Below are 25,553 nucleotides of genomic sequence, written 5' to 3' on the forward strand. Positions count from 1 at the left end.
AAAGGTCGTAGCTCTCAAAGATAACAAGTTTATAGCCAATTTTGGGAACATCATAGATCTTCTAACCGAGAAGGTTGACTATGGTGCTATCACTATAATGTACCAATACTATGACGTCCCTTTAAGATTCTTCACTTTCCCCGACTTCCAAATCTCTCCAATCTCGGAAGACCTTAAGAATACAACCCTTTCTCGAAGTTGGAAGAAGGCTTCTGTTTGGTCCAGCTCTCACTCGCCTTGGGTATCACTGCCAACAAGCTAGTAGACAATTAGGGCGTTAAAGGATCCATCAAAGGTTTAACCCAAAAGTTCCTAGACGCCCATGCTTGAGAAATGATTAAAAAATGAAGACCCGGCTACTGTAGTGCAACCTTGGCACTTTTGATTCATGGAATTGTCCTCTTCCCAAATATGGACAAGTTCGTGGATCATTTAGCAGTTGAAGTCTTTCTAACAAAGAAACCGGTGCCTTTTTTACTTGTCGACAACTACCATACCTTTCATACAAGGCATGAGAAGAAGGGAGGTATTTTCCTCTGTTGCGCTCCTATGTTACATATTTGGATGAGGGCCCGCATGCCTCAAAGTGGACCTTTTGCGGAAAACAAACTGACATGGCCGCAAAGGTTCGCATCTCTCTCTGCCAACTCAATTCTATGGTATAAGAGGGAATGGGATACAAAGGACGTCATCGCAAGATGTGGAGAGTTCTCTAACGTGCCCTTAATAGGAACGCAAGATTGCATCAACTACAACCCTGTTATACTCAAGAGACAACTAGGGTACGCCATGACGAGTCCCCCCGAGGAAAGAGATTTCATTCCATTTGTCATCAATATCGTTGATCCGCTTGATTCAAATGTGAAAAGAGTGAGAAAATCTTGGACAAGCATAGTCCGTATTGACCATGAATGGGGTAAGAAAAACATCCTAGCCAAGGAACCCTACTATGTGTGGGTAAAAGAGAGGGCTATGATTGTTAAGATGCCGTTTCTATTTGATCCCTCTTCATTCCCGTTGATGCCCGAGCCCGAGCCTATCCTACAAGAGGACATGGATAAACTTACTAGCCATATCAAAGAGCTTGAGTTGGAAAACACTCAATTACGAGTCCAACTCAATCGTGCCAAGAAACGTAACCACGTCTTGGAGGATAAGGGTAAGCAAATTTGTGAGAAATTCGAAGACAGCAAGAAGAGGCTCCGATTAGCCGAGGGACAAAGAGTTTGGGTTGGTGGAGCTCTATAAGGAGATAATTTTGAGCTAGACTTCCGCAACGACAAGTTGGATCGAGCATCCCGAATCATCAAGGACCTTTAAAATGCTGTCGAGAGGTCTAATGCCATGAAGAAGGAAGCGAGGGAAGATTACGAGGCCCAAATTCTCGAACTAGACCACTCTAAAAGAGTATAAGGACTTTCTAGCCAAGGAACAACTAGAGAAGGAAAAGATTCACCGAAGCTTCACGCGGGAGCATTGCAACCTTGGACGAGCTTGCGAGCAAATCAAGAACTTGAAGAGGGGAATCTATGACCAAGCCTATGTAGAGTTGCAAAGTAACTGTAGACATTGGGAGGAGCGTTGCCATGGATTCTAAGCTTCCATTGCTCAAAGGGATGAAATCATCCATAATCTCCAAGCCCTTTACGAAGAATGGAGGGACAAGTACACCGACATGACGGTATTAACTAACTATGCCCTTCAAGACTTTCCCGACAAGTAGAAGGAGGCGGATCAGATCATGTGCCCAGATAATACCTTGAAGAGGTCTATCACTTTGTCAAGTTCTGCAAGAGGATGATGGTCGAACTCATCACTGACATTGAGGCTCTTCGCAAGTCTCAAGGGGTCACTTTTAGGGTGGATATCTAGTTGGTTTATTTGCTTTCGTTACTTGTATTTTACAACTTCTATGTATTGCGGTCTATTTTCCCTTCAAAGGATGAATGAAAGTTATGATTTTCTCCATTGTTTTCCTTTATTTATGATTGTGAACGTGGACCGTCAAGTAGTTTTTGCAATGAATAAACACGAATAACTAAAAGAGCTTTGCTTTAACATAAAAGAAACATTCATGCATCATTTGCATCTTTCGAAACACAAAAACATAAAAAAACTCATCCATCCACCCTTTTTTTCTGACCAGAACCACTCTCCAAAGCTGACTTTCCGGTACGATACACAATGACGTCGACAAGCTGTCATGGACAAACTCCAAGAGAACCAAGTTGTCCTTCAAGAGGAAGTATCCCAAGTGCGGTCCCAAATGCGGCAGTTGATGGAGACCATTCAAGCAATCGCAAGAGGCCAAGAGGTTATGGCAAAAATGCAAAAAGAAATGAATCAACGTGCCAGTACTACCAACCCTCCTACACCTCTAGCGGTCGAGACTCCGACTCCAGTTCCTCAAGTTGATCCTCCAATAAACATTAGTACACCCGACGGTGTTCCAAACAGCAATCCTCATCCTCATGTTTTTGAAATAGACGACCAACATGATGCGTTCTTCAGCCCAAAAGCTACTTCTCAGGATGACGCCTTCGGTTCAGCAACTAACGAGGCGGAGAGGAAGGTAAAGGTATCGAGGAAAAGCTCAAGGCAATGGGGAACACTGGTGTTTTGGCCCTTGATGCGGAAGAAATATGTCTGGTTCCTGGGGTCATCATTCTGGCCAAGTTCAAAGTTCTAGACTTTGAAAAACATAAGGGAAATAGCGACCTTAGGACTCACATTAGGGTATATTGCCGAAAGATGACTGCTTATTCCGGCGACGATCAACTTTTAATGCATTTTTTCCAAGATTCCCTCAGTGGGGCATCCTTGGATTGGTATATGCAACTCGAGGGCAAGCATATTCACACATGGAGGGAAATGGCCAAGGCATTCCTCAAGCACTATTAGTACGACACTGATATGGCACCTAATCGCACGCAGTTGCAAAATCTGACTCAAAGGTCTGAGGAGTCCTTTAAAGAGTATGCCCACTGGTGGAGGGAATTAACTGCTAGGGTATAATCCCCATTGCTAGGAAGAGAACTGGTAGACATGTTTATGGGAAACCTGCAAGGTCCATACCTTGACAGAATGGTAGGGATCACCTCTTCGGGTTTTTTCGACCTGGTCTTAGCCGGTGAAATAATAGAAAATATGATTAAAATTGGAAAGATCCAAAACTCTGCCAGTACTTCTAGTGCATCAAAGAAACCTTTTGTTCCCTACGGTAAAAGACGATAAGGCGAGACCAATGCCACCTCTATCATTCGAACAAGAAATGCCTCTTATCCACAAGTAGCCGCCATAGCTCCCGTCCAACCAAGTCAACAACAACTATTTACAATTCCTGTTCAAAATCAACAACATCAACGCTATCAACAACCACAACAACAACGGTAACAACAACAAATGCAACGTTAGCAACCATAGTATCAATAACAACAACAAAGGATGCGGAGGCCCGAGAGAAGATTTGACACGGTTTCTATGCCGTATAGTCACATTCTACCATATTTATTGAGGGGATCACTTGTACAACTAAGGGAGTTAGGACTCCCACCAGCGGTTCTTCCTCCCGATTATGATGCAAATGCCTGCTGTGAATTTCATTCTGGCGCTCCTAGGCATTCGATCGAGAATTGTAAAATGTTAAAGTACAAGGTTCAAGATCTTATTGATTCTAAGGCAATCATGTTCGCCCCCAAGGGGACGAATGTAAATAACAACCCGATGCCCCCTCACAATAATGCAGCCCTGAATATGATGGAAGCTGACAAAGGAAGGAGATTGATGTTCTGTGTGGACGAGTTAAAAACACCATTCATCGAGATCAAGAATGCTTTAATGAGGGATAATGCCTTTCCCATTTGTAGTAATGACTGTGATCACTGTCTGATTAACCCGCAACAATGTAGAATGTTGAAGTCTGTCATACAACAATTAATGGACCAAGGGATTTTGGTGGTAGACTGCCCGTCCACAAAAGAAAATCTGTCTACCCTCGAGATACCATACGAGGAAGTCCTTCCTCTGCAAATTCCATATGACTTCTCTCAGTTAACTCTGTCAACAAATCTTGTTACTCCAATCATAATAATAGTTCCCACACCATTCCCATATGTTGACACCAAGGCAGTCCCATGGATGTATGACACCTCAGTCTATATTCATGGTCATAAGATTCAAGAAGAACCGTTGAAGTCTAGTGATCCAATGATCAATATCACCGGCACTGGCGGAATTACGAGAAGCGGAAGGATATTTACGCTGACACCCACTCCAATTGGAACTATCAATCCTTCAACTTTATACAGCGAAAGGATATTTGCACTGGCGGAATTACGAGAAGCGGAAGGATATTTCCGTCAACCTTTTGACGATGACAAATTCTTTTCCACCAACCCTTTGGTGATGACAACCTTTAGTTGTTTCTGTCAACCCTTTGACGATGATATTACAATATATAATTTCTTTTCCACCATCCCTTTGGTGATGACAATCTTTAATTCTTTTCCATTAACCCTTTGATGATGCCACTCCATAGTGAAGTTTCTTTTTGTCAACCCTTTGCCGATGATATTACATATATATATATATATATAATATATATATATATATATATATATATATATATATATATATTATATATATATATATATATATATATATATATATATATTCTTTTCCATCAACTCTTTAATGATGTTACTCCACAGTGAAGTTCTTTCCGTCAACCCTTTGACGATGACAAATTTTCTTTCCGTCAAACCTTTAACGATGACAAATTTTCTTTCTGTTAACCCTTTGACGATGACAGTTACCTTTCCATCAACCCTTTGATGATGATATTCTATAACAAATTATTTTTCATCAACTCTTGGATGACGACGTTCACTATCTCCCATCAACCCTTTCATGATGACATTCCCAAACAATCTCTTTGGAAACAAAATAAAACCCTACAAAAATCTAATTACTCTGTTGCATCCCCACATGCATCACGTGCACCAGTTCATGCATACTTTTCTTGCCAAAATAGGAAAATTCATCAAACACAATTCTATCAATCATCAGCATACCCATGCATGGCATTCCTGCTCAAACGAGAATTTTATACAAAATAGAACAAAGTCATTCGCATTCCTATATGCACATCTAAAAATCCCTAGCAATTACATACTTACATACATCTCATGCATCGTTCCACGCATGGTACTTGCACCCATGTCATACAAAACATCAAACATAACATAATTCAGGATTCAAGATTAATCATGAGTATCTCATACATTCCTCATATAATTCAATGGAACTATTACCCTGCATTTGCTCATGGAATTATTTCCTAGTAAGTCATTTTTCAGCTTTATGGTTGATAGTGATATTCATCATTATCTTTGCTATCATTGCTCCCCAAGTAGAGGTTACCCTAAAAAGTCTCTTATGAGCTTTTCCACTGTAGATCTTTGCCAATAGATCTCCTCCAAAGGGAGTCTTTCATAAACTATTTCCCCTAACAATTTGTTGTTTGAGATACTGCTTCGTCGATTCGAAGAATCTCATTTATTTTTTAGATATTGCTATAGTATCTTCGGAGAATCTTAGATACAATTGAGGTATCATTGCCTCATTGAAATATCTTGATTATATCATATAAGACACTGCTTCGTTGATCCTCAGGGAATCTTGTGTGTTTAGTTCAAGACGATGTTCTGCTGATTTTCAGAAAGTCTTAGATACAATCGAGGTATCATTATATTGTTGGAATATCTCGATTATGACATCTAAGATACTGTTCTGATGATTCCTAGAGAGTCTTGATTGTTTCATTCACCTTTCTTACCGTATTTCTCACCGCATTTTCTTTCTTCATTTCATCTTTACATTTCAAAGGACAAAATTCGGGTCTTTTCGTATTTAATTATCTTACACCATGAATGTACGAAGACTGTTGTCATTCATACCTTCTAGTTCAAGGTAATTAAATAGGGGCGGCTGTCATACCCCAATTTTGTCCGGGTATTTTTTTAAACTTTCACATATTTGATTTTATTTTCAATTTGCATCAATTGTATAACATAACATGCATTTAATTTTTGAATAATACCTAAAATATCAGTTAGAATAAATTCTTGAATATACAGACACACCGGTTGAATCATTTCTTAAGTACAGGCAAAATCAGCGGGTAAAACGTTTCGAAATCAAGCTTGCAGACGTCAGTATTATTGACATACGGTTCACGTAGTTTAACCTGATGTGCTCGTTATATTTTTCGACGACTTTTTCAGTCGCATTTGGATCAGCTTATGTCTGTATAATCGATCAAAATTTATTTCAAAATTAAAATAAACGCTGTATTTTTTCGAGAAGTTTATTTCGCACTGATCATTTTAGCATATTCAGTTTAATTTTTCGAGCATATTTGTGCCTGATTTTATTCATTTTTAGTCGTTTTATTTTTATTCTTTTGGAAAATTGGTCGGGATAATAAAATAGAAATTTCCATGATTTTATTCATTTTTAGTCGTTATATTTATTTAGAAATTTGAATTTCCTTTGATTCAACTGATTTAATTTATTTTAAATGAATTAAATCATCTAAAAGGGGTATTCTAGACATTTAAAAATATGTGTTTGTTTGTGTGCTTCTTGGATTTAATCATGATTAATTAATTGTCTTTATTAGTAATCCTTGTCCATTTCAATTCACCCAATCAAAAAATAGTAATTAATTGATTAAATTAAATTAATGAAATCAGAAAGAGAAAATATCCAATTCTTTCCTGTCACTTGGTGACACATGTCCCAAATGACAAAGAAAGAGACCCTCTATCTCAACCCGCAAAGAGGAATGAGGATGCTCTCTAAGATAACTCATTTTTGGAATTTTCAGTGGCCACAAGGGAAAAACAGCTGGCAATGAAGATAAGAATTCCTCACTCATAAAAGGGGGACACGCGTCCCTACCTTTGAGGAGAAAAACACCACTCACAACAGATCTTTCTTTGGGGGGGGGGGGGGCTTCTTTTCTTAAAAAAAAGAGAAATCCCAGACCTCTTCTTTTGAGAAAAGACGATCCTCTCTCTGAAATTTTTGGGGCAAAAAAAGAAAAAATATTGTCTTCTTCCTCACTGCACAGTTGTTCCTCTCCACCGAAAACCAACCCACAACGCCTCCTCCGTGCACCACCAACAACTGTGAATCCCTCGTCTTCTCTCCGTCCGCGTTCTTCATCCCTAACACAACCCCAATTTTCCTTCCACTACCACTCAAAACCTAAACTCTTTCATCCACTATGAACAACACCTCACATCCGCGATTCACGTTTCTAACACACAAAACCACCGCCATTTGGGATGACTGTATTGTTTGTAATGTATGAATTGCTTGATATATATCAATTGCTTGTGTGCTTGGTGATCTCTTGTGAGATGAGTTATATACCCAAACTCGAGTGCACTTATGATAGGAGAATGGCATAGTCTTGTTGACTTGTGTGGAGTTATTCCTTAGCAAGTTGACTTGCAAGCCCATTCACTTGGTGGAGGTCTTATTGGGATCAATAATGTCACACGAGTAGTCGTGGTTAGGCATTACTCTTTCCAATATAGACCTTAGAAGCCAATGACCTTAGATTACCTAGCTCATCTTGGCCTATTTTAGGACGTAGTGCGAAGGTCGTTCAAGTGTAAGATTTGATACGATTGTTACGTGATACTACACTCATAAGAGTCTCTCTTGAGAATATTTTTGGAATACGAGTAGTCGTTTATCCGATAATATCCGAAAGATGGAATGATGACTATGGGAACCTCTTTTAGAACATGATTGTCAGGTTTAACCATAGTACACTCCCTTTGGGTGGTTCTTAATCGAGACTCAATGCTCGTGACTTGCAACAAACCCTTGATTCGCGGTTGATTTGTTCTCGTATATCCTTAATATCAATGGAACTTGGGTGTTGATAAGGTGTAAATCATAATCCACCAAAATGGATGATTGATATTAAGGATGACTTGATCCATCCCGTGACCTTTGTGTGGTGTGACTTGCTTGATCCTTGAGTGTGATTGTTGCATCCATGCATTCATGCATTCATTTGCATCCATATCATCAACAATGAGAAAATTTTCAAGGAACATAAGAGGTCTATTTGCAAATTTTCAGACATGGATAAGCAAAGAAGGAATACAAAGAAGTACAATTTCAGACAACCTGACTTGAAAGAGTTAAGGAGTTTGACATCCTATGTATTAGATCCCTTGGAGTTCAAAGCTCGCCATGGGAAGCTTCTGTCTATTCTTGCTACTCAGGTGGATGAAGGTCTGATGAGTGTGTTGGTGCAGTTCTATGATCCCTTGTACCGTTGCTTCACTTTTCCGGATTTCCAGATTTTGCCTACACTTGAGGAGTATGCCTATCTTGTGGGTATACCTATCTTAGATCAGTTGTCGTTCAGTGGCTTTGAGAGAATTCCTTCTTCCCAAGAGATTGCTGATCTGTTGCACATAGATGTATCGGATATTGGTGCTCATATGACCACCAAAGATGGAATTCAAGGTCTCCCATCTGATTTCCTCATTGCTCAATCTACTTTATTTGGGTAGGCCATGAGTGAGGACGCCTTTGAGGCCATATTTGTACTTCTCATCTATGGGCTAGTGTTATTCCCCAACATCGACAATTTTGTGGATGTGAACGCCATTAGGATTTTCTCTACCTTAATCCCGTTCCGACTCTGTTGGGTGACACTTATTTCTCTGTGCATATGAGGAATGCAAAGGGTGACAGTACCATTGTGTGTTGTTTGCCTCTGTTGTACAAGTGGTTTATTTCGCACTTGCCACAGACGCTCGCCTTCAAGGAGAACAAAGGATGTCTACGGTGGTCCACGAGACTTATCTCTCTCACTAATGATGATATCTTTTGGTATAACCGTGTATATGATGGTGTCCAGATTATTGACTCTTGTGGTGAATTCTACAATGTGCTTCTTCTTGGTACATGTGGTGGGATTAACTACAACCCTGTTTTGGCTCGCCGTCAGCTTGGGTTCCCCTTAAAGGATAAACCTAACAACATTCTGTTGGAAGGTGTGTTCTTTCAAGAGGGTAAAGATCCCCAAAACTTGAAGGGAAGGATGGTCCGCGCTTGGCACAAGATTCATAGGAAGGGAAGGAAAGAGCTTGGTCCGAAGAATTATATTGCTTTGGAACCCTACACCTCGTGGGTGAGGAAGAGAGCTTCTGAGTACCACATGCCCTATGACTATCCGAGACCTACACCTATGGTTATGGTTGGGCCTTCAACCCTCCCTAACCAAGGAGTAGAGGACTTGGGACATGAAGACCGTTCGCGTGCTTGGGTCTGTGAGCGAGAGGAGTTACTTCAGCAACTCAGAGATAAGGATGCTTTGATAAATTTTTTGGAGCATCAGGTTATCGACGAGCCTGATGATGTGGTTACTTCTCTTCTTCCTCAGTCATCCAGGTTTTGGAAGAGGAAGTATGATCGACTCGCCAAGGAGAAGGCAGATATGGAGGCAGCCTATGAGAGAGAGGTGAAGAGGCTTCATGCAGCTTACCTTCCGGTCTCGAGAGCTTTGGACGATTGTTTCTAGGGTTCCATAGGATGTTCATTTTCCTTCTCTCTTGTATTGTATTTGGTTACCAAGACTGTACTTCTTTGGTGTAAAATTTTTTCCAGATATTATTGATCTGAATATTCCGTCATATGTCTTAAAAGAGTAATATTTCCAAAAATATTTGCAAATAGATCTCTATAAAGTTTCTCTGATTAAAAAATAAATCATATGCACAAGTATTGCATGCATCGTATGCATCAGCAGGTTTTGTTCAGGGCTTCTTGATCAATGGTTTAACTCCGTGTTCTTCATTTATTTTGAAGACAAGATGACGCACCGGTACAACACCAGGGCCAATTCTTCAAAGCTGATGAATCATCTTGAACAAGAGAACAGAGAACTTAAGGAGGAAGTGGCTAGGTTGACTACCCTAATGGAGTCATTCCTGGATGCCCAAAGCCAGTCTTCTCCAACGCCTGCAACTCCTCCCTAGAGGACGGTCATCTCAGAGGTAGCTTCCTCTACTGTGCCTGCTGCCACTGCTCATTTTGCTCCTTCTGCTATGCCAGCCGGGTTTCCATGGGGGATGCTCGCGAACTTCGTGCCTGAAGGTCTCGCTCCAACTTTTGCTTCTCTATCGGCATCTAGCCCGGTCCTTGCTGTGCCACCTCCCGTTGTGCACACGTTATCGAGAGTCGACGACACCATTTATCATTCTGAGCCATCTGAGGGCTCAGATGTTTATGAGAAAATGGATGCTATGAATGACCAATTCCTTGAGCTGCGCAAGGAACTGAAGACTCTAAGAGGAAAGACCTCTTCTGTAAATCTGCTGCTGAGTTGTGCCTCGTGCCCAATGTCAAGATTCCCATCAAGTTCAAAGTGCCTGACTTTGAAAAGTACAAGGGAAATACTTACCCTCTCAGCCAACTTGTGATGTACGCACACAAGATGTCAACCCAGACTGACAACGATCAACTCCTCATCCACTATTTCCAGGACAGCCTGTTCGGTGCCGCACTCAGATGGTATATGGGTCTGGATAGTGCGAACATCCGCTCCTTCAACGACCTTGGCGAAGCTTTCGTCAAGAAGTACAAGTACAACATTGATATGGCTCCCGATAGGGACCAGCTAAGGGTTATGTCTCAGAAGGAGAAGGAAACATTCAAGGAGTACGCCCAGAGGTGGCGTGAATTGGTCGCACAGATTGTGCCCCCACTCGAAGAGAAGGAAATGACCAAGATCTTTCTGAAGACCTTGAGTTCATTTTATTACGAGAGGATGATTGCTAGTGCTTCCTCGGACTTCACCGAAATGGTGAACATGGGGATGAGGCTAGAGGAAGGAGTCAGGGAAGGACGCCTGACCAGAGATGAAGGCTCTTCTGCAAAGCGTTATGGGGGCTTTGCAAAGAAGAATGAGGGAGAGGCACATGCCATGTATTCCCAGGCTAAAAGAAGACCCTCTCCAAAGAGGAAGACTGTTCGCCCTGCCAGTAACCAGCACCAGGTGGCTCATATAGCACATGCCTTCAGGGAAACTCAACATTATCAGCATCAGCAACAGCAACATCAACAATATCAACAACCACAGCATCGTCCGCAACAGCAGGCCTACTAGCCTCGAAACAACAACAGTACCAGTACTAGCTATGATAGGAAGAAGGTAACTTTTTATCCAATTCCAATGACCTATGCTGAGCTCTATCCGTCGCTGATAGATAGGAAGTTGATCACTCCACGTGACCCACCCGCTGTACCGACCAATCCTCAGTGGTGGTACAAGCCTGAGCTTCACTATGTTTATCATTCCGGTGCTCCCAGACATGATGTGGAGAACTGTTATCCCCTGAAGACCAATGGTTCAAGACCTTGTTAGAAGTAGGATCTTGTTTTTCGAGGACGTAGGTCCGAATGTTAAGAAGGACCCATTGCTCGAGCATGGGAAATCTGCTGTTAACATGGTCCAGGGTTGCCCTGGCAAATACAAAGTCTTGTATGTCAGTCATATCAGGCAATCGTTGGTCGAGATACACAGACTGTTATGTGGATACAGTCATTACGAGCATGACCACGACAAATGTCGAGTGTGCACTGTCAACGAGAGAGGATGTCGCCAAGTCAGGAAGGACATCCAAGAGATGCTGGATCAGGGTGTGATCGAGATACTTCAGAATCGTGATGAGGACGAAGTGAATGTTATATCCCCTGTTTTCAGAATACCCGAACCTGTTGTTGTCAGATATGATAGCAGCAAGAAGACGGATTCCCCATCTCTTATTATCAAGCCAGCGGGCCCTGTCCCGTAATCTTCAGATAAAACAGTTCCCTACAGATAGAACGCAGTTGCGTTAGAAGATGGGAAGGAGGTGTCGTTGCCCTCCACTTCTGTTGTGAGTATATCTGATGTCAGTGGTGTGACCCGCAGTGGTCGTGTCTTCTCGGCGCCGCCGAAACCCCAAGATAACATGAGAAGAGCTGATGATGTTAATAATTCTGCCAGTCCTGTGGGGACTTCTTCTCCTTCTCCGAATCCGGCACTTGTTGTTGATAAATCTACTAAAGCTTTTGTCCCTGTTGGCCAACATGGCATTCTGAAAGAGGACTGTGATGAGATGCTGAGGCTCATTAAAAGGAGTGAGTATAACGTTGTTGATCAGCTGCTTCAAACTCCATCAAAGATATTTGTCCTATCTTTGCTGATGAATTATGAGCCACACCGTGAAGCTTTGCAGAGGGTGTTGGACGTGGCATACGTGGATCACGATGTCACAATTGAACAGTTTGATAGCATTGTTGCAAACATAACTGCTTGTAACAATTTGAGCTTTTGCGATGCTGATCTTCCCGAGGAGGGAAAAGACCACAATTTGGCTATGCACATTTCCATGAACTGCAAGGATGATGCCTTGTCTAATATGCTGGTAGACACAGGATCATCGCTAAATGTGTTGCCAAAATCCACTCTGGCGAAACTTTCATACCAGGGGCCTCCCATGAGGCAGAGTGGAGTGGTGGTCAAAGCTTTTGATGGATCCAGGAAAACTGTGATTGGGGAAGTTGATCTCCCAATCAAGATTGTACCTAGTGATTTCTAGATCACTTTCCAGGTCATGGATATTCACCCATCATATAGCTGCTTGTTTGGCAGACCATGGATTCACGAGGCAGGCGCCGTGACATCCACCCTACACCAAAAGTTAAAGTTCGTCAAGAATAAGAAGTTGGTGGTGATAGGGGGAGAGAAGGCTCTCTTGGTAAGCCATTTGTCTTCCTTTTCCTATATAGATACTGAGGATGAGGTTGGAACTCCATTCCAAGCTTTATCTATTGCTGAGCCTTTAAGGAAAGGAACTTCTTCATTTGCATCCTACAATGATGCGAAGTTGGCCATTAAGCATGATGCAACTACTGGTTTAGGACAAATGATTAAGCTGGAAGACAATAAATCTCGGGCTGGCATAGGGTACTCTTCAGGCACTTTCAACGAGCACGGTTTATTCCAGAGTGGAGGTTTCATCCACACGGTCGAAGACCAAGAGGCTGCTGCTATAGTGGAAGATGATGCAGAGGAAGATTCTGGAAACTTTGTCATCCCTGGAGGAATCTGCAATAATTGGATCGCTGTTGATGTTCCAACAATTATCCATAAGTCCACGTAATGTGTTCATTTTGTTTAAAAAACCCTTCTCCGATGCCAAAAGGAGAAGTGATGACATTGTTGGCACATATTTGATTAATACAATGATATTCATTCAATAATCACATGTTAAATGTTTGTTTTTCCAAATTATTTTTCCTTTTTGCTTTTTGCATGAAATTGGTGATCACCATAAAACCCTAAAAAAGAGAATAAAATCAATCTTTTCATCTGCATAATGATTTGCCTTGTTTGAATTCTAAAATCTCTTTTATACTCAAAATCATTATGCAGGTTGATCAAACCCATTGAACATAATGATCCAACACCATCTCCCAACTTTGAGTTCCCTGTATTTGAGGCCGAAGAAGATGATGTTGAAGAGATTCCTGATGAGATTACCCGTCTGCTTGAGCACGAGGAAAAGGTCATTCAGCCACATCTTGAGAATCTGGAAACAGTCAACTTGGGGTCTGAAGACTACATTTGTGAAGTGAAGATTGGGGAACTCCTTGAAGAGTCTGTCAAGAAGGGGTTGATTGAGTTGCTACGAGAATATGTCGACGTCTTTGCTTGGTCGTATGAAGACATGCCTAGTCTGGATACTAATATTGTGCAACATTTCTTACCGTTGAAGCCTGAGTGTGTGCCTGTAAAGTAGAAGCTCAGAAGAACTCATCCTGATATGGCAGTGAAGATTAAAGAAGAAGTTCAGAAGCAAATTGATGCGGGGTTTCTGGTGACTTCTACATATCCTCAATGGGTGGCCAATATTATGCATGTGCCTAAGAAAGATGGAAAAGTCTGAATGTGTGTAGACTATCGAGACTTGAATAAAGCTAGTCCGAAAGATGATTTTCCTCTACCACATATTGATATGTTGGTAGACAATACAGCTAAATTCAATGTCTTCTCATTTATGGACGGATTTTCCGGTTATAATTAGATCAAAATGGCACCCGAGGATATGGAGAAGACAACATTCATCACACCTTGGGGAACATTCTGTTATCGAGTGATGCCCTTCGGTTTAAAGAATGCCGGAGCCACGTATCAACGAGCTATGACTACCTTGTTTCATGATATGAGGTACAAGGAGATCGAGGTATATGTTGATGATATGATTGTGAAGTCAAGAACGGAAGTTGAACATGTGGAGCACTTGTTGAAGCTTTTTCAGCATTTGAGGAAGTACAAACTCCGCCTGAATCCGAACAAGTTTACATTTGGAGTCCGTTCCGGAAAGTTATTGGGCTTTATTGTCAGTGAAAGAGGTATTGAAGTTGAACCTGCCAAGGTCAAAGCAATACAAGAGATGCCTGCGCCCAAAATTGAAAAGCAAGTCCGAGGTTTTCTTGGCCGCTTGAATTATATTTCCAGATTTATATCCCACATGACTGCCACATGTGCGCCAATATTCAAGCTCCTCCGGAAAGATCAGTTCATGATTGGACCGAGGATTGCCAAAAGGCCTTCGACAGTATCAAAGAGTATCTGTCCGAGCCTCCGATTCTGTCTCCGCCTGTTGAAGGGAGACCATTGATTATGTACTTAACCATTCTTGAAGACTCTATGGGTTGTGTATTGGGTCAGAAAGATGAATCAGGGAAGAAAGAATATGCTATATACTATCTGAGTAATAAGTTCACTGATTGTGAGTCTCGATACTTGAGAAAACATGTTGTGCTTTGGTTTGGGCTGCTAAGCGCTTACGCCAGTATATGTTAAATCATACAACTTGGTTGATATCCAAAATGGATCCAATCAAGTATATCTTTGAGAAGCCTGTTTTAACTGGGAGGATTGCCCGTTGGCAGATGCTGTCGTCTGAGTATGATATTGAGTATCGAGCTCAGAAAGCTATTAAAGGTAGTATCTTAGATGACCACTTGGCACATCAACCAATTGAGGATTATCAGTCTGTTCAGTACGACTTCTCAGATGAGGAGATTCTGTATTTGAAAATGAAAGATTGCGATGAGCCTACACTCGATGAAGGGCCAGAGCCTGGTTCCCGATAGGGCATGGTGTTTGATGGCGCTGTTAATCAATATGGAAATGGTATTGGGGAAGTGATTATTACTCCTCAGGGCACAGATTTTCCTTTTACAACAAGGCTAACTTTCAAATGCACGAATAATATGATGCAGTATGAGGCCTGTATTATGGGTTTGGAAGAGTGTATTGATCTTAGGATCAAGCATCTTGATATTTATGGTGATTTGGCCCTTGTTGTTAATCAGATTAAGGGTGAATGGGAGACGAATCAGCCTGGCCTCATCCCTAACAAAGATTATGCGAGGAGGATTTCAACTTTCTTTACCAAGGTTGACTTCCATCATATTCCTCGACATGAGAATCAGATGGCAGATGCTCTTGCTACGCTTGCTTCAATGATTATGGTGAAATTCTGGAATGAAGTCCCCAATATTACTGTGATGCGCTTGGATAGACCAGCTCATGTATTTGCAGTTGAAGAAGTGAAAGATGATAAGCCATGGTATTATGATATCAAATGCTTTCTCCAAAGTCAGACTTACCCGCCTGGGGCATTTGTTAAAGATAAAAAGACTTTGGGGAGATTATCTGGCAGTTTCTACCTCAATGGTGATGTGCTTTATAAGAGGAATTTTGACATGGCTCTGCTCAGATGCGTGGATAGACACGAAGCAAACCTGTTGATGACTGAAGTCCATGATGGTTCATTTGGTACTCATTCCAATGGACATGTCATGGCAAAGAAGATGTTGAGAGCAGGCTACTATTGGCTGACAATGGAGTCTGACTGCTACAAATACGTGAAGAGATGCCACAAGTGTCAGATTTATGCGGATAAGATTCATATTCCCCCGACACTTCTGAATGTTATTTCATCACCATGGCCTTTCTCCATATGGGGAATTGACATGATAGAGCCAAAGGCGTCAAACGGTCACCGTTTTATTCTCGTAGCAATTGATTACTTCACCAAGTGGGTTGAAGCGGCGTCATATGAAAACGTGACCAGGCAGGTGGTTGTGAAGTTTATCAAGAATCAACTCATATGCCGATATGGTGTGCCAGACAAGATCATTACTGACAATGGATCTAACTTGAATAACAAGATGATGAAAGAGCTGTGTAGCGAGTTCAAGATTTCACATCATAACTCTTCTCCCTATAGACCCAAGATGAATGGGGTTGTTGAAACTGCTAACAAGAACATCAAGAAGATTATCCAGAAGATGGTTGTTACGTACAAAGATTGGCATGAGATGCTGCCATTTGCTTTGCACGGCTATCGTACATCTGTCCACACTTCAACAGGGGCAACCCCTTTCTCTCTTGTATATGGCATGGAGGTTGTGCTCCCCGTGAAGGTTTAGATCCCATCAATGAGAGTCTTGATGGAAGCCAAGTTGACTGAGGCTGAATGGATTCAGAGTCATTATGACCAGCTGAATTTGATTGAAGAGAAGCGATTAACTGCCATGTGCCATGGTCATTTATATCAGCAAAGGATGAAGAAAGCCTTTGATAAGAAGGTCAAGCCTCGTGTGTTTCGAGAAGGTGACCTCATGCTCAAGAAAGTTTTGTCTTTCGCACCCGATTCCAAGGGAAAGAGGACTCCAAACTATGAAGGTCCATATGTTGTTAAAAGAGCCTTTTCAGGCGGTGCTTTGATACTTACAACTATGGATGGGGAGGATTTCACTCGTCCTGTGAATTCAGATGCAGTCAAGAAATACTTCGCCTAAAATAAAAACATAATAGCTCGCTAAGTTGAAAACCTGAAAGGGCGACTTAGGCAAAAATGAGCGTCTCGATGGATTGAAAACCCGAAAGGCAGTCCAGGCAAAAATATCTCTCTCTATCTCTCTCTCTCTCTCTCTCTCTCTATCTATATATATATATATATATATATATATATATATATATATATATATATATATATATATATATATATATATATATATATATATATATCCCGCTAGATTGAGTACCTCACCCTGGGGCAATCTAGGCAAAAATTAGGGATTTGGCAAGTAACTGCATCCTGACAAGACTTTGCTTCTACAATTGTCGTCTATCAAAGATTCTCGCTCAGTCATCGCCAACTGAAGCTTCGAATACATTGGATTCAGAGTTGGTGGAGAAACGGTCATTATGTTCAATGTAGCCTTTTTCCAATATATATCAGCAATTTCAAATTTGTAAAGATCCATGGAGTCTCGCCATTTGCGGACTACCATTCCATCAAATAAATTTGAGCCTTTATCCAATTTTTTACACTCTTATTTGTTTCTATTCAACAAATGTTTGCATGTTTTAATTGATAGATATCATTGTTTTAAACAAATAAAGTTTTATAAACTGTTTTTAAACAAAGTGAACATTCACAATGACTGAAAGGATAAATGGAACGTCTTCAGTGCTCTCCCAAGGATAATACGATCTCCAAAAGGGTAAGACATTTGTTCATTTTCCTAGCATATTTGTATCCTCTTCATCATCTTTCAGGTTGTCTCCTCAGCGAGCGCAGAGAAAGGTGATACATCATCAAGTCCCTAGGGAATCTGGAGTTTTGGCCTTGATCTTTAGGGAGATGTGTATACCTCCATCCTTAGATCCCCAGAGAGTCTGAGTCTAGCATCTGTGTTTTATCAATTATATGGTTGTCATCCCTTGTGTGGACTGACCTAAAATCCCTTATAGATTGATAAAAGTTGATATGCTATCAATTTTCGAGGAAATTGGTATTCCCTCATTTTGATTGGAAATCTCCCGCAGAGTGAGCAGGAATTCCCAGTGACTGGAAATCCTCAGCAGGTTGGCATGTAGTCTCTCCTCGGCAGGTTGCCTACAACTCATCCCCGTAGGGTTGCTTACATTAGACTTCCCCCCAGTTGGGTCGCCAACAGATTATCCCTAGTATGATCACCTTTAGTCTTCCCCAGTGGAGTTGCCTGATCAGAGCCTGATATTTGTTTTTCCTTCCTTATTAGATAGCTTCCTCTTAGCAGAGCTGGTGTTGAAGAAGTTTATTTCCTTCCCCAACGGAGCAGTGGTTCTCTCTCCTCATAGCAAAGACGTTTCTCCAGCAGATATGAGGAAATATGTTGATTATTGGAGCTTCTGTTTGGTGGTTGTTCCCCATAGAGTTTCATATCTTTCCTTGATAAGTTCCCCAGTAGAGTTTCTTCTACGACGGTTTCTTATCCGTGTTGAGCCCCCCGATAGAGTTTCCTCTACATAGGATCTTTTGTCTGTTTAGCAACAAATCATTGGCAGTGACTCTATAGCTTCCCCGATGGAGTAGTTCGTTTCTTTTTTCTCCGCAGCAGAGATGTTCCTTCAGTGGTTAGAAGTGAATGCTTGATTGATGTGTTTCTGTTTGGTGGTTGTTCCCCCACAGAATTTCGTATTATTGCCTGATAAGATCCTCTGTAGAGTTTCTTCTCTGACAGATCTTATTAATATCTCTGCGTATGGTTGGAAGATCCCCAGCATTTGGTAATTGTGACCTTTGCTTATCCCCAACAGCGGTCTCTGATCCTCAGCAGTGGTCTTTTTCCCCGACAGTGGCTCTGCTTGATCCCCAGCGGCAGTCTGTGTCTCCTGACATATGATACTCCCCACCAGATTGGATTTTCTCCTGTGGGTCTGGATTTCTCTTTTGAGATGTTGTATCGGATGTTTGTCCATTGATTCTTGGACCTGTTTGTGTTAGATATGTCTGTTTGTCAGCATTAACCATACATAAACCACGCATATACATGCATATTATAGCATTCAGATATTCATGTTGCATTCTTTGCCATATATCTTTGCTTGTTATCTCCTGCTATTGGTGAAATATTCTTCCCTAATCAGATGTTTGTGTCTGATCTCTCCATATAGAGTCAGCCCCATAGGCATAAAACGTCTATCTTTCCTCTATACTCCCCACTGAGTTATGTCCTCGTGGATGATTATTGTTTCAGTTTTCTCCCTAAATATGTATTGGGATGGAATTACTCCCCTGAGTTATATCCTCATTGGGTTGAGTCTTGCTTCATTGTGTCTTTCTCGTTCGTTCCTAGATTGACTCCTTTCTTGTTATTCCCCTACAATTCCCTGTGGTTCAGGTGATCAATTACTCAATAAACAGTAATTGTCCATTTTCTCCCCAGCGGATGTTCTGGCCTTCTACCCAGTAACCGGTAGTTGTAAGTCCTATTTCTGTGGTTTTCTACCCAGTAACCGGTAGATGTAATCCCCTCTTTGTCGGTTATCTTTATCCAATATTCGGTATTGATATTCCTTCATTTTTTGAGTATACCACCCAGTAACCGGTGATATATCTCTTGGATAATTGCTGTTGTCAAGCAATGTATCCCCGGCGAGTCATCTTTCATTTACCCTTTTTGGTAATTATAGATGTTTTGATTGGCTGCATTTTGTGTTAAAACACTTATTGTACTTAGATGTCTTGACTGATATCATGACATGCTTAAGTAGTATGCTGCAGGATTAGCTAATACAGGATTTACTGGATGTCAAACTGAATGTTATGACATTCATCCCTGACAGCAGATGCTAAAGTATAGGCTAGTTAGTTTTTCCTGTTATGTTTCAGTATTTACCTCTGGCTGATTTTCAGGAAACTAACAGATGTGCTAAAATTAAGAGACCTAGCATATAGCCTATTTTCTGGATGTCAAACTGAATGTTATGACATTCATTCCTGACAGCATATGCTAAAGTGTAGGCTAGTTAGTTTTTCTGTTATGCTTCAGTATTTATCTCAGGCTATTTTTCAAGAATCTAACAGCTGTGCTAAAATCCAGGAAACTAACAACTGTGCTAAAATTAAGAGACCTAGCATATAGCCTATTTGTTAGCACCCTAATGTGTGGAAATTAGGTTAACTTGCTTGACCTTAATTTTAGGAAATTCAAGTACAAGGCCCAAGTGCTGCATTATAAAAGGATGGCAATCATACTTTCAGGAGCTCAGGGGTTTGAAGCGTGAAGATTTAAATATATCAGTATAGATCCTTACTGTACTTTTATTGTGTCTTGTATTAGGTTTTACTTGTGAGCCAAGCAATTATCACCTAGATGATTGCATTGGACTAGGGTGTTCATTGAGTTGTAATTGTGTGTCACTCTAAGCTTTTAAGCGTGAGTGTTATGTTTCTTGATTAAAGCTTTTAAGCATAATCAAGAGTTGTTTGAAGGTTATCTTCACCACTACTTTAAAATTATTAAAGGTTGTAATCACTGCTATGATTGAGGGGGAGTGAGTAGGAACTCAGGTCTTAGTTTAGCTTGAAATTGCATTGGGTAGGTCTTAAGTGATAGGATTAAATAGTTGGTTTAAGTCCTGAATTAATACCTCTTATAGTGGATTTCCTCCCTGGCTTGGTAGCCCCCAGACGTAGGTGTGTTTGTCACCGAACTGGGTTAACAATTCTCTGTGTCACTTACTGCTTTTTACATTTACCTTCTGCATACATTACCTGTCTGCGCAGATTTGGATGTCATAACATCCAGTGTGACATCGATAGTCTGTTACTAGAATTTCAATTGGCATCAGAGCAGGCACCCTGCCTGTTAAATTTTTGGGTGAGATCTAGGGACGTTACTTTCTAGTACCATGGACAAGGATGTAGGATTCTCTAATAGACCACCCATGTTGGATGGTTCTAACTATGATGACTGGAAACCTCTTAGATAGCCTTCTTGAGGTCCCTGGATAGCAAGGTCTGGAGAGCTGTCAACAAAGGATGGGAACATCCAACGAAGACAGGTAAAGATGGAGTCATTATGCAAATTCCTGAAGAAGAGTGGGACAAAGAGCAAGAGGCATTAGCCCTTGGAAACTCTAAGGCCTTGAATGCACTGTTCAATGGGATAAATAAGAACATTTTCAGACTGGTGCATCACTGTGAACTTGCTAAAGAAGTTTGGGATACTCTCAAAACAACTCATGAAGGGACCTCCAAGGTAAGGATGTCTAAACTCCAGATGCTGACTACTAAGTTCGAAAATCTGAGGATGAAAGAGGATGAGACTATTCATGACTTCCACATGAATATTCTTGAAATTGCCAACACTTCTGGAGGCTTAGGAGAGAAAATGTCTGAAGAAAAACTTGTAAGAAAGATTCTCAGATCATTGCCCAAGAGATTTGCCATGAAGGTTACTGCTATAGAAGAGGCTCAAGATATCTACAATATGAAGGTTGATGAGCTTATTGGGTCTCTCCAAACTTTTGAAATGGGGTTATGTGAGAATGTTGAAAAGAAAAACAAAAGCACAGCTTTTGTATCAAATACTTAAGAGAATTCAGAAGAAGGAAATATTGGAGGTGATGAAAGTATATCAGAAGCTATAGTCATGCTTGGAAGACAGTTCAACAAGTTCATAAAGAAGATTGATCAAAAAGGTAGACCAAATGTCAAGAACACTTCGTCTGACATCAGTAGAAGATCAACATCTGAAGAAAAGTTCAACCAAGGCAAGGGAATCCAGTGTCATGGATGTGAAGGTTTTGGACACATTAGAGTTGAATGTCCTACCTGCCTCAAGATGCAAAAGAAGGGACTATCTGTCACCTGGTCTGAGGGAGACTCTGAGAGTGAATCAGAAGGAGAATCTGCAAAACATGTCACTGCACTAACTAGTGTCTGTGCCTCTGATGATGACTCAAGTGGAGATGAACTTTCATTTGATGAACTTTCTGCTTCATATAAAGAGTTATGTGTCAAAAGTGCAGAAGTGTGTATACAAGGAGAAAAGTAGAAGAAACTCATCAAGGAGCTGGAAGCTGAGAAGAAGAAGCATCTGACAGTCATAGATGGTCTAAATGGTGAGATAACCTTGCTGACCTCTAAGCTAGATCAAATGACAAAATCCATCAGAATGCTGAATAAAGGAACTGACACTTTCGAAGAGATTCTAAAGGTGGGACAGAAATCAGGAACCATGTCTGGTTTAGGCTTTGTTAAGGAATCCTCATCTGAATTCAAAAGCTCAAAGGCTGAAGTTCAGAAAATCAAGCAGAAGTCACAACCAATGTCACAACATCATGGAAACAGGAGGATTAACCATCAAAAGAAGAAATTTCAAAGATGGAGATGCCACTACTGTGGTAGATTTGGTCACATAAAACCCTTCTATTACAGGTTGCATGGTTATCCTAACCAGACCCCTCAAGTCAGACCTAAGCAGAAGGCATCTAAGCATAATGCCCCCATCAAGAAACAACAATGGGTTGCTAGATTAGCTCACACATCTCTAAGGGCATCTACCAGAGAAGACTGGTATTCTGATAGTGGTTGCTCAAGACATATGACTGGGATGAATAACTTGTTGGTAGATATACAACCTCATACTACCAGTTATGTGACCTTTGGTGATGGAGCTAAAGGAAAAATCAAAGGTGTTGGTAAGCTGGATAGTCCTGGAGTTCCAGAACTGAATAATGTGTTGTTAGTAAAAAGACTAACTGCTAATCTCATCAGCATAAGCCATCTATGTGATCAAGGCTTCTATGTTCAGTTCACTAAGGAAGAATGTGTTATGACAAATGGAGATAATAAGGAAGTTATAAGAGGATCCAGATCCAAAGATAACTGCTATCTATGGGAACCTAAAGTCTCAAACCACTCCTTAATGTGCTTCTTAGCCAATGAAGAAAAGGAAGTGAAGCTGTGGCATAGAAGACTTGGACATCTTCATTTAAGAGGAATGAAGAAGATCATATCCAAGGAAGCAGTGAGAGAAATCCCAAAGCTGCTTATTGATGAAGGGAAAGTCTGTGGAGAATGTCAGGTTGGCAAGCAAACCAAGATGTCACATCCTAAGCTTGGACATCCTACAACATCCAAAACCCTAGAACTTTTGCACATGGACTTAATGGGACCTATGCAGGTTGAAAGTCTTGGTGGGAAGAGATATGCTTATGTGGTTGTTGATGACCATTCCAGATACACATGGATAAGCTTCATCAGAGAAAAATCAGATACATTTGATGTCTTCAAAGATCTATGCATAAGACTCCAAAGGGAAAAGGATAGTAGTGTTATCAGAATAAGAAGTGGCCATGGAAAGGAGTTTAAAAATTCCAAGTTTGATGATTTCTGCTCATCTGAAGGAATAAGTCATGAGTTTTCCTCACCTATTACTCCTCAGCAAAATGGAGTAGTTGAAAGGAAGAACATAACTATTCAAGAATCTGCTAGAGCTATGATTCATGCAAAGAAGCTTCCCATGCACTTTTGGGCTGAAGCTATGAGTACAGCTTGCTATGTTCACAACAGAGTTACCTTGAGAAAGGGAACCTCTTCCACTCTGTATGAAATATGGCAAGGCAGAAAACCTACTGTGAAGTACTTTCATATCTTTGGAAGCAAATTTTACATTCTTACAGATCGTGAACAGAGAAGAAAAATGGACCCCAAAAGTGATGAGGGTATATTCCTGGGATACTCTACTAACAGCAGAGCATACAAAGTTTTCAACTCCAGAACTAATGTCCTGATGGAATCCGTAAATGTTATTATTGATGATAAAGATGAAGAATCCAATGTCATAGAGGATGTTGGAACATTCCTTGAGACTTCAACAGAAATACCAGTCAAGACTGAAGATGTACAAGATACTCCTCCTGGACTTGAGTTAGATGCATCCAACAAGGTGCCTTCTATCAGGATTCAGAAAGACCACCCTAAGGATATTATCATAGGAGATCCCAATAGTGGTGTGATTACCAGATCAAGGGAGAATAACTCAAATTCCTACTTTGTATCCAAGGTTGAACCTAAAAATGTGAAAGAAGCTCTGACTGATGAATATTGGATCAATGCTATGCAAGATGAACTGGAGCCGTTTAAAAGGAATGAAGTATAGGAGTTAGTTCCAAGACCTGAAGGGACTAACATCATTGGTACCAAGTGGATTTACAAGATCAAGTCTGTTGAGAAAGGAGTAATCACTAGGAATAAAGCAAGACTAGTGGCACAAGGATATACTCAAGTTGAAGGGGTTGATTTTGATGAGACTTTTGCACCTGTTGCAAGACTTGAGTCAATAAGGTTGCTGTTAGGTGTTGCCTGCATTCTGAAGTTCAAATTGTTCCAAATGGATGTGAAGAGTGCCTTTTTAAATGGCTACTTGAATGAAGAAGTCTATGTGGAACAACCTAAAGGGTTCAGTGATCCTAATCTACCAAAACATGTGTACAAGTTGAGGAAAGCTCTGTATGGGTTGAAGCAAGCTCCTAGAGCTTGGTATGAGAGGCTGACTGAATTTCTGACTACTAATGGTTACAGAAAAGGAGGGATAGATAAGACTTTGTTTGTGAAGGATGAAGATGGCAAAATCATGATCGCCCAAATCTATGTGGATGATATTGTATTTGGTGGAATGTCAGATAGAATGGTGAAACATTTTGTTAACCAGATGCAATCTGAATTTGAAATGAGTTTGGTTGGGGAATTAACTTATTTTCTTGGACTGCAAGTTAAACAGATGGAAGATTCTATGTTTCTCTCCCAAAGCAAATATGGCAAGAACATAGTTAAGAAGTTTGGTATGGATAATGCTAGTCACAAAAGAACTCCTGCACCTACTCACTTAAAGTTAACTAAAGATGAAGGAGGTTCTAGTGTGGATCAATGCTTGTATAGAAGCATGATAGGTAGCCTACTATATCTAACTGCTAGTAGACCTGATATTGCCTATGCAGTTGGTGTCTGTGCTAGATACCAAGCAGAACCCAAAGTGAGTCACTTAAATCAAGTCAAGAGGATTCTCAAGTATATTAATGGGACTTGTGACTATGGTATGTTATACTCTCATGGCTCTGAGCCTATCTTATCTGGGTATTGTGATGCTGATTGGGCTGGGAGTGCTGATGACAGAAAAAGCACATCAGGAGGATGTTTCTTCTTGGGAAACAAACTCATATCGTGGTTCAGCAAGAAACAGAACTGTGTATCATTATCCACTGCAGAAGCTGAGTACATAGCAGCTGGAAGCAGTTGTTCCCAACTGGTATGGATGAAACAGATGCTGACTGAGTATAATGTCTCTCAGAATGTCATGACATTGTTCTGTGACAATCTCAGTGCCATCAATATTTCAAAGAATCCTATCCAACACAGCAGGACCAAACATATTGACATTAGACATCACTTCATAAGAGATCTGGTAGAAGACAAAGTGATTACCTTGGAACATGTAGCAACTGAACTACAACTTGCTGACATATTTACAAAGGCTTTGGATGCTACTCAGTTTGAAAATTTAAGGGGCAAGTTGGGAATATGTCTTTCTGAGGAATTATAGCAACTAAGGATGTT

At 40.8% G+C, this 25,553-nt stretch overlaps 1 protein-coding gene across 1 annotated transcript; it reads left to right on the forward strand.

Annotated features, from left to right (window-relative positions):
* Positions 1-411: 411 nt before the first annotated feature.
* On the forward strand, positions 412-1,248 carry LOC127122078 (uncharacterized). The gene has a single exon (XM_051052485.1). The coding sequence runs from the start codon at positions 412-414 to the stop codon at positions 1,246-1,248; it is 837 nt and encodes a 278-aa protein (XP_050908442.1).
* Positions 1,249-25,553: the final 24,305 nt, after the last annotated feature.

This window comes from Lathyrus oleraceus, chromosome 2 (genome assembly GCF_024323335.1).
Source record: "Lathyrus oleraceus cultivar Zhongwan6 chromosome 2, CAAS_Psat_ZW6_1.0, whole genome shotgun sequence".
Taxonomy (NCBI): domain Eukaryota; kingdom Viridiplantae; phylum Streptophyta; class Magnoliopsida; order Fabales; family Fabaceae; genus Lathyrus; species Lathyrus oleraceus.

Coding starts and splice junctions, on each gene's coding strand:
- LOC127122078 (XM_051052485.1), top strand. CDS start 412: ATGGACAAGTTCGTGGATCATTTAGCAGTTGAAGTCTTTCTAACAAAG.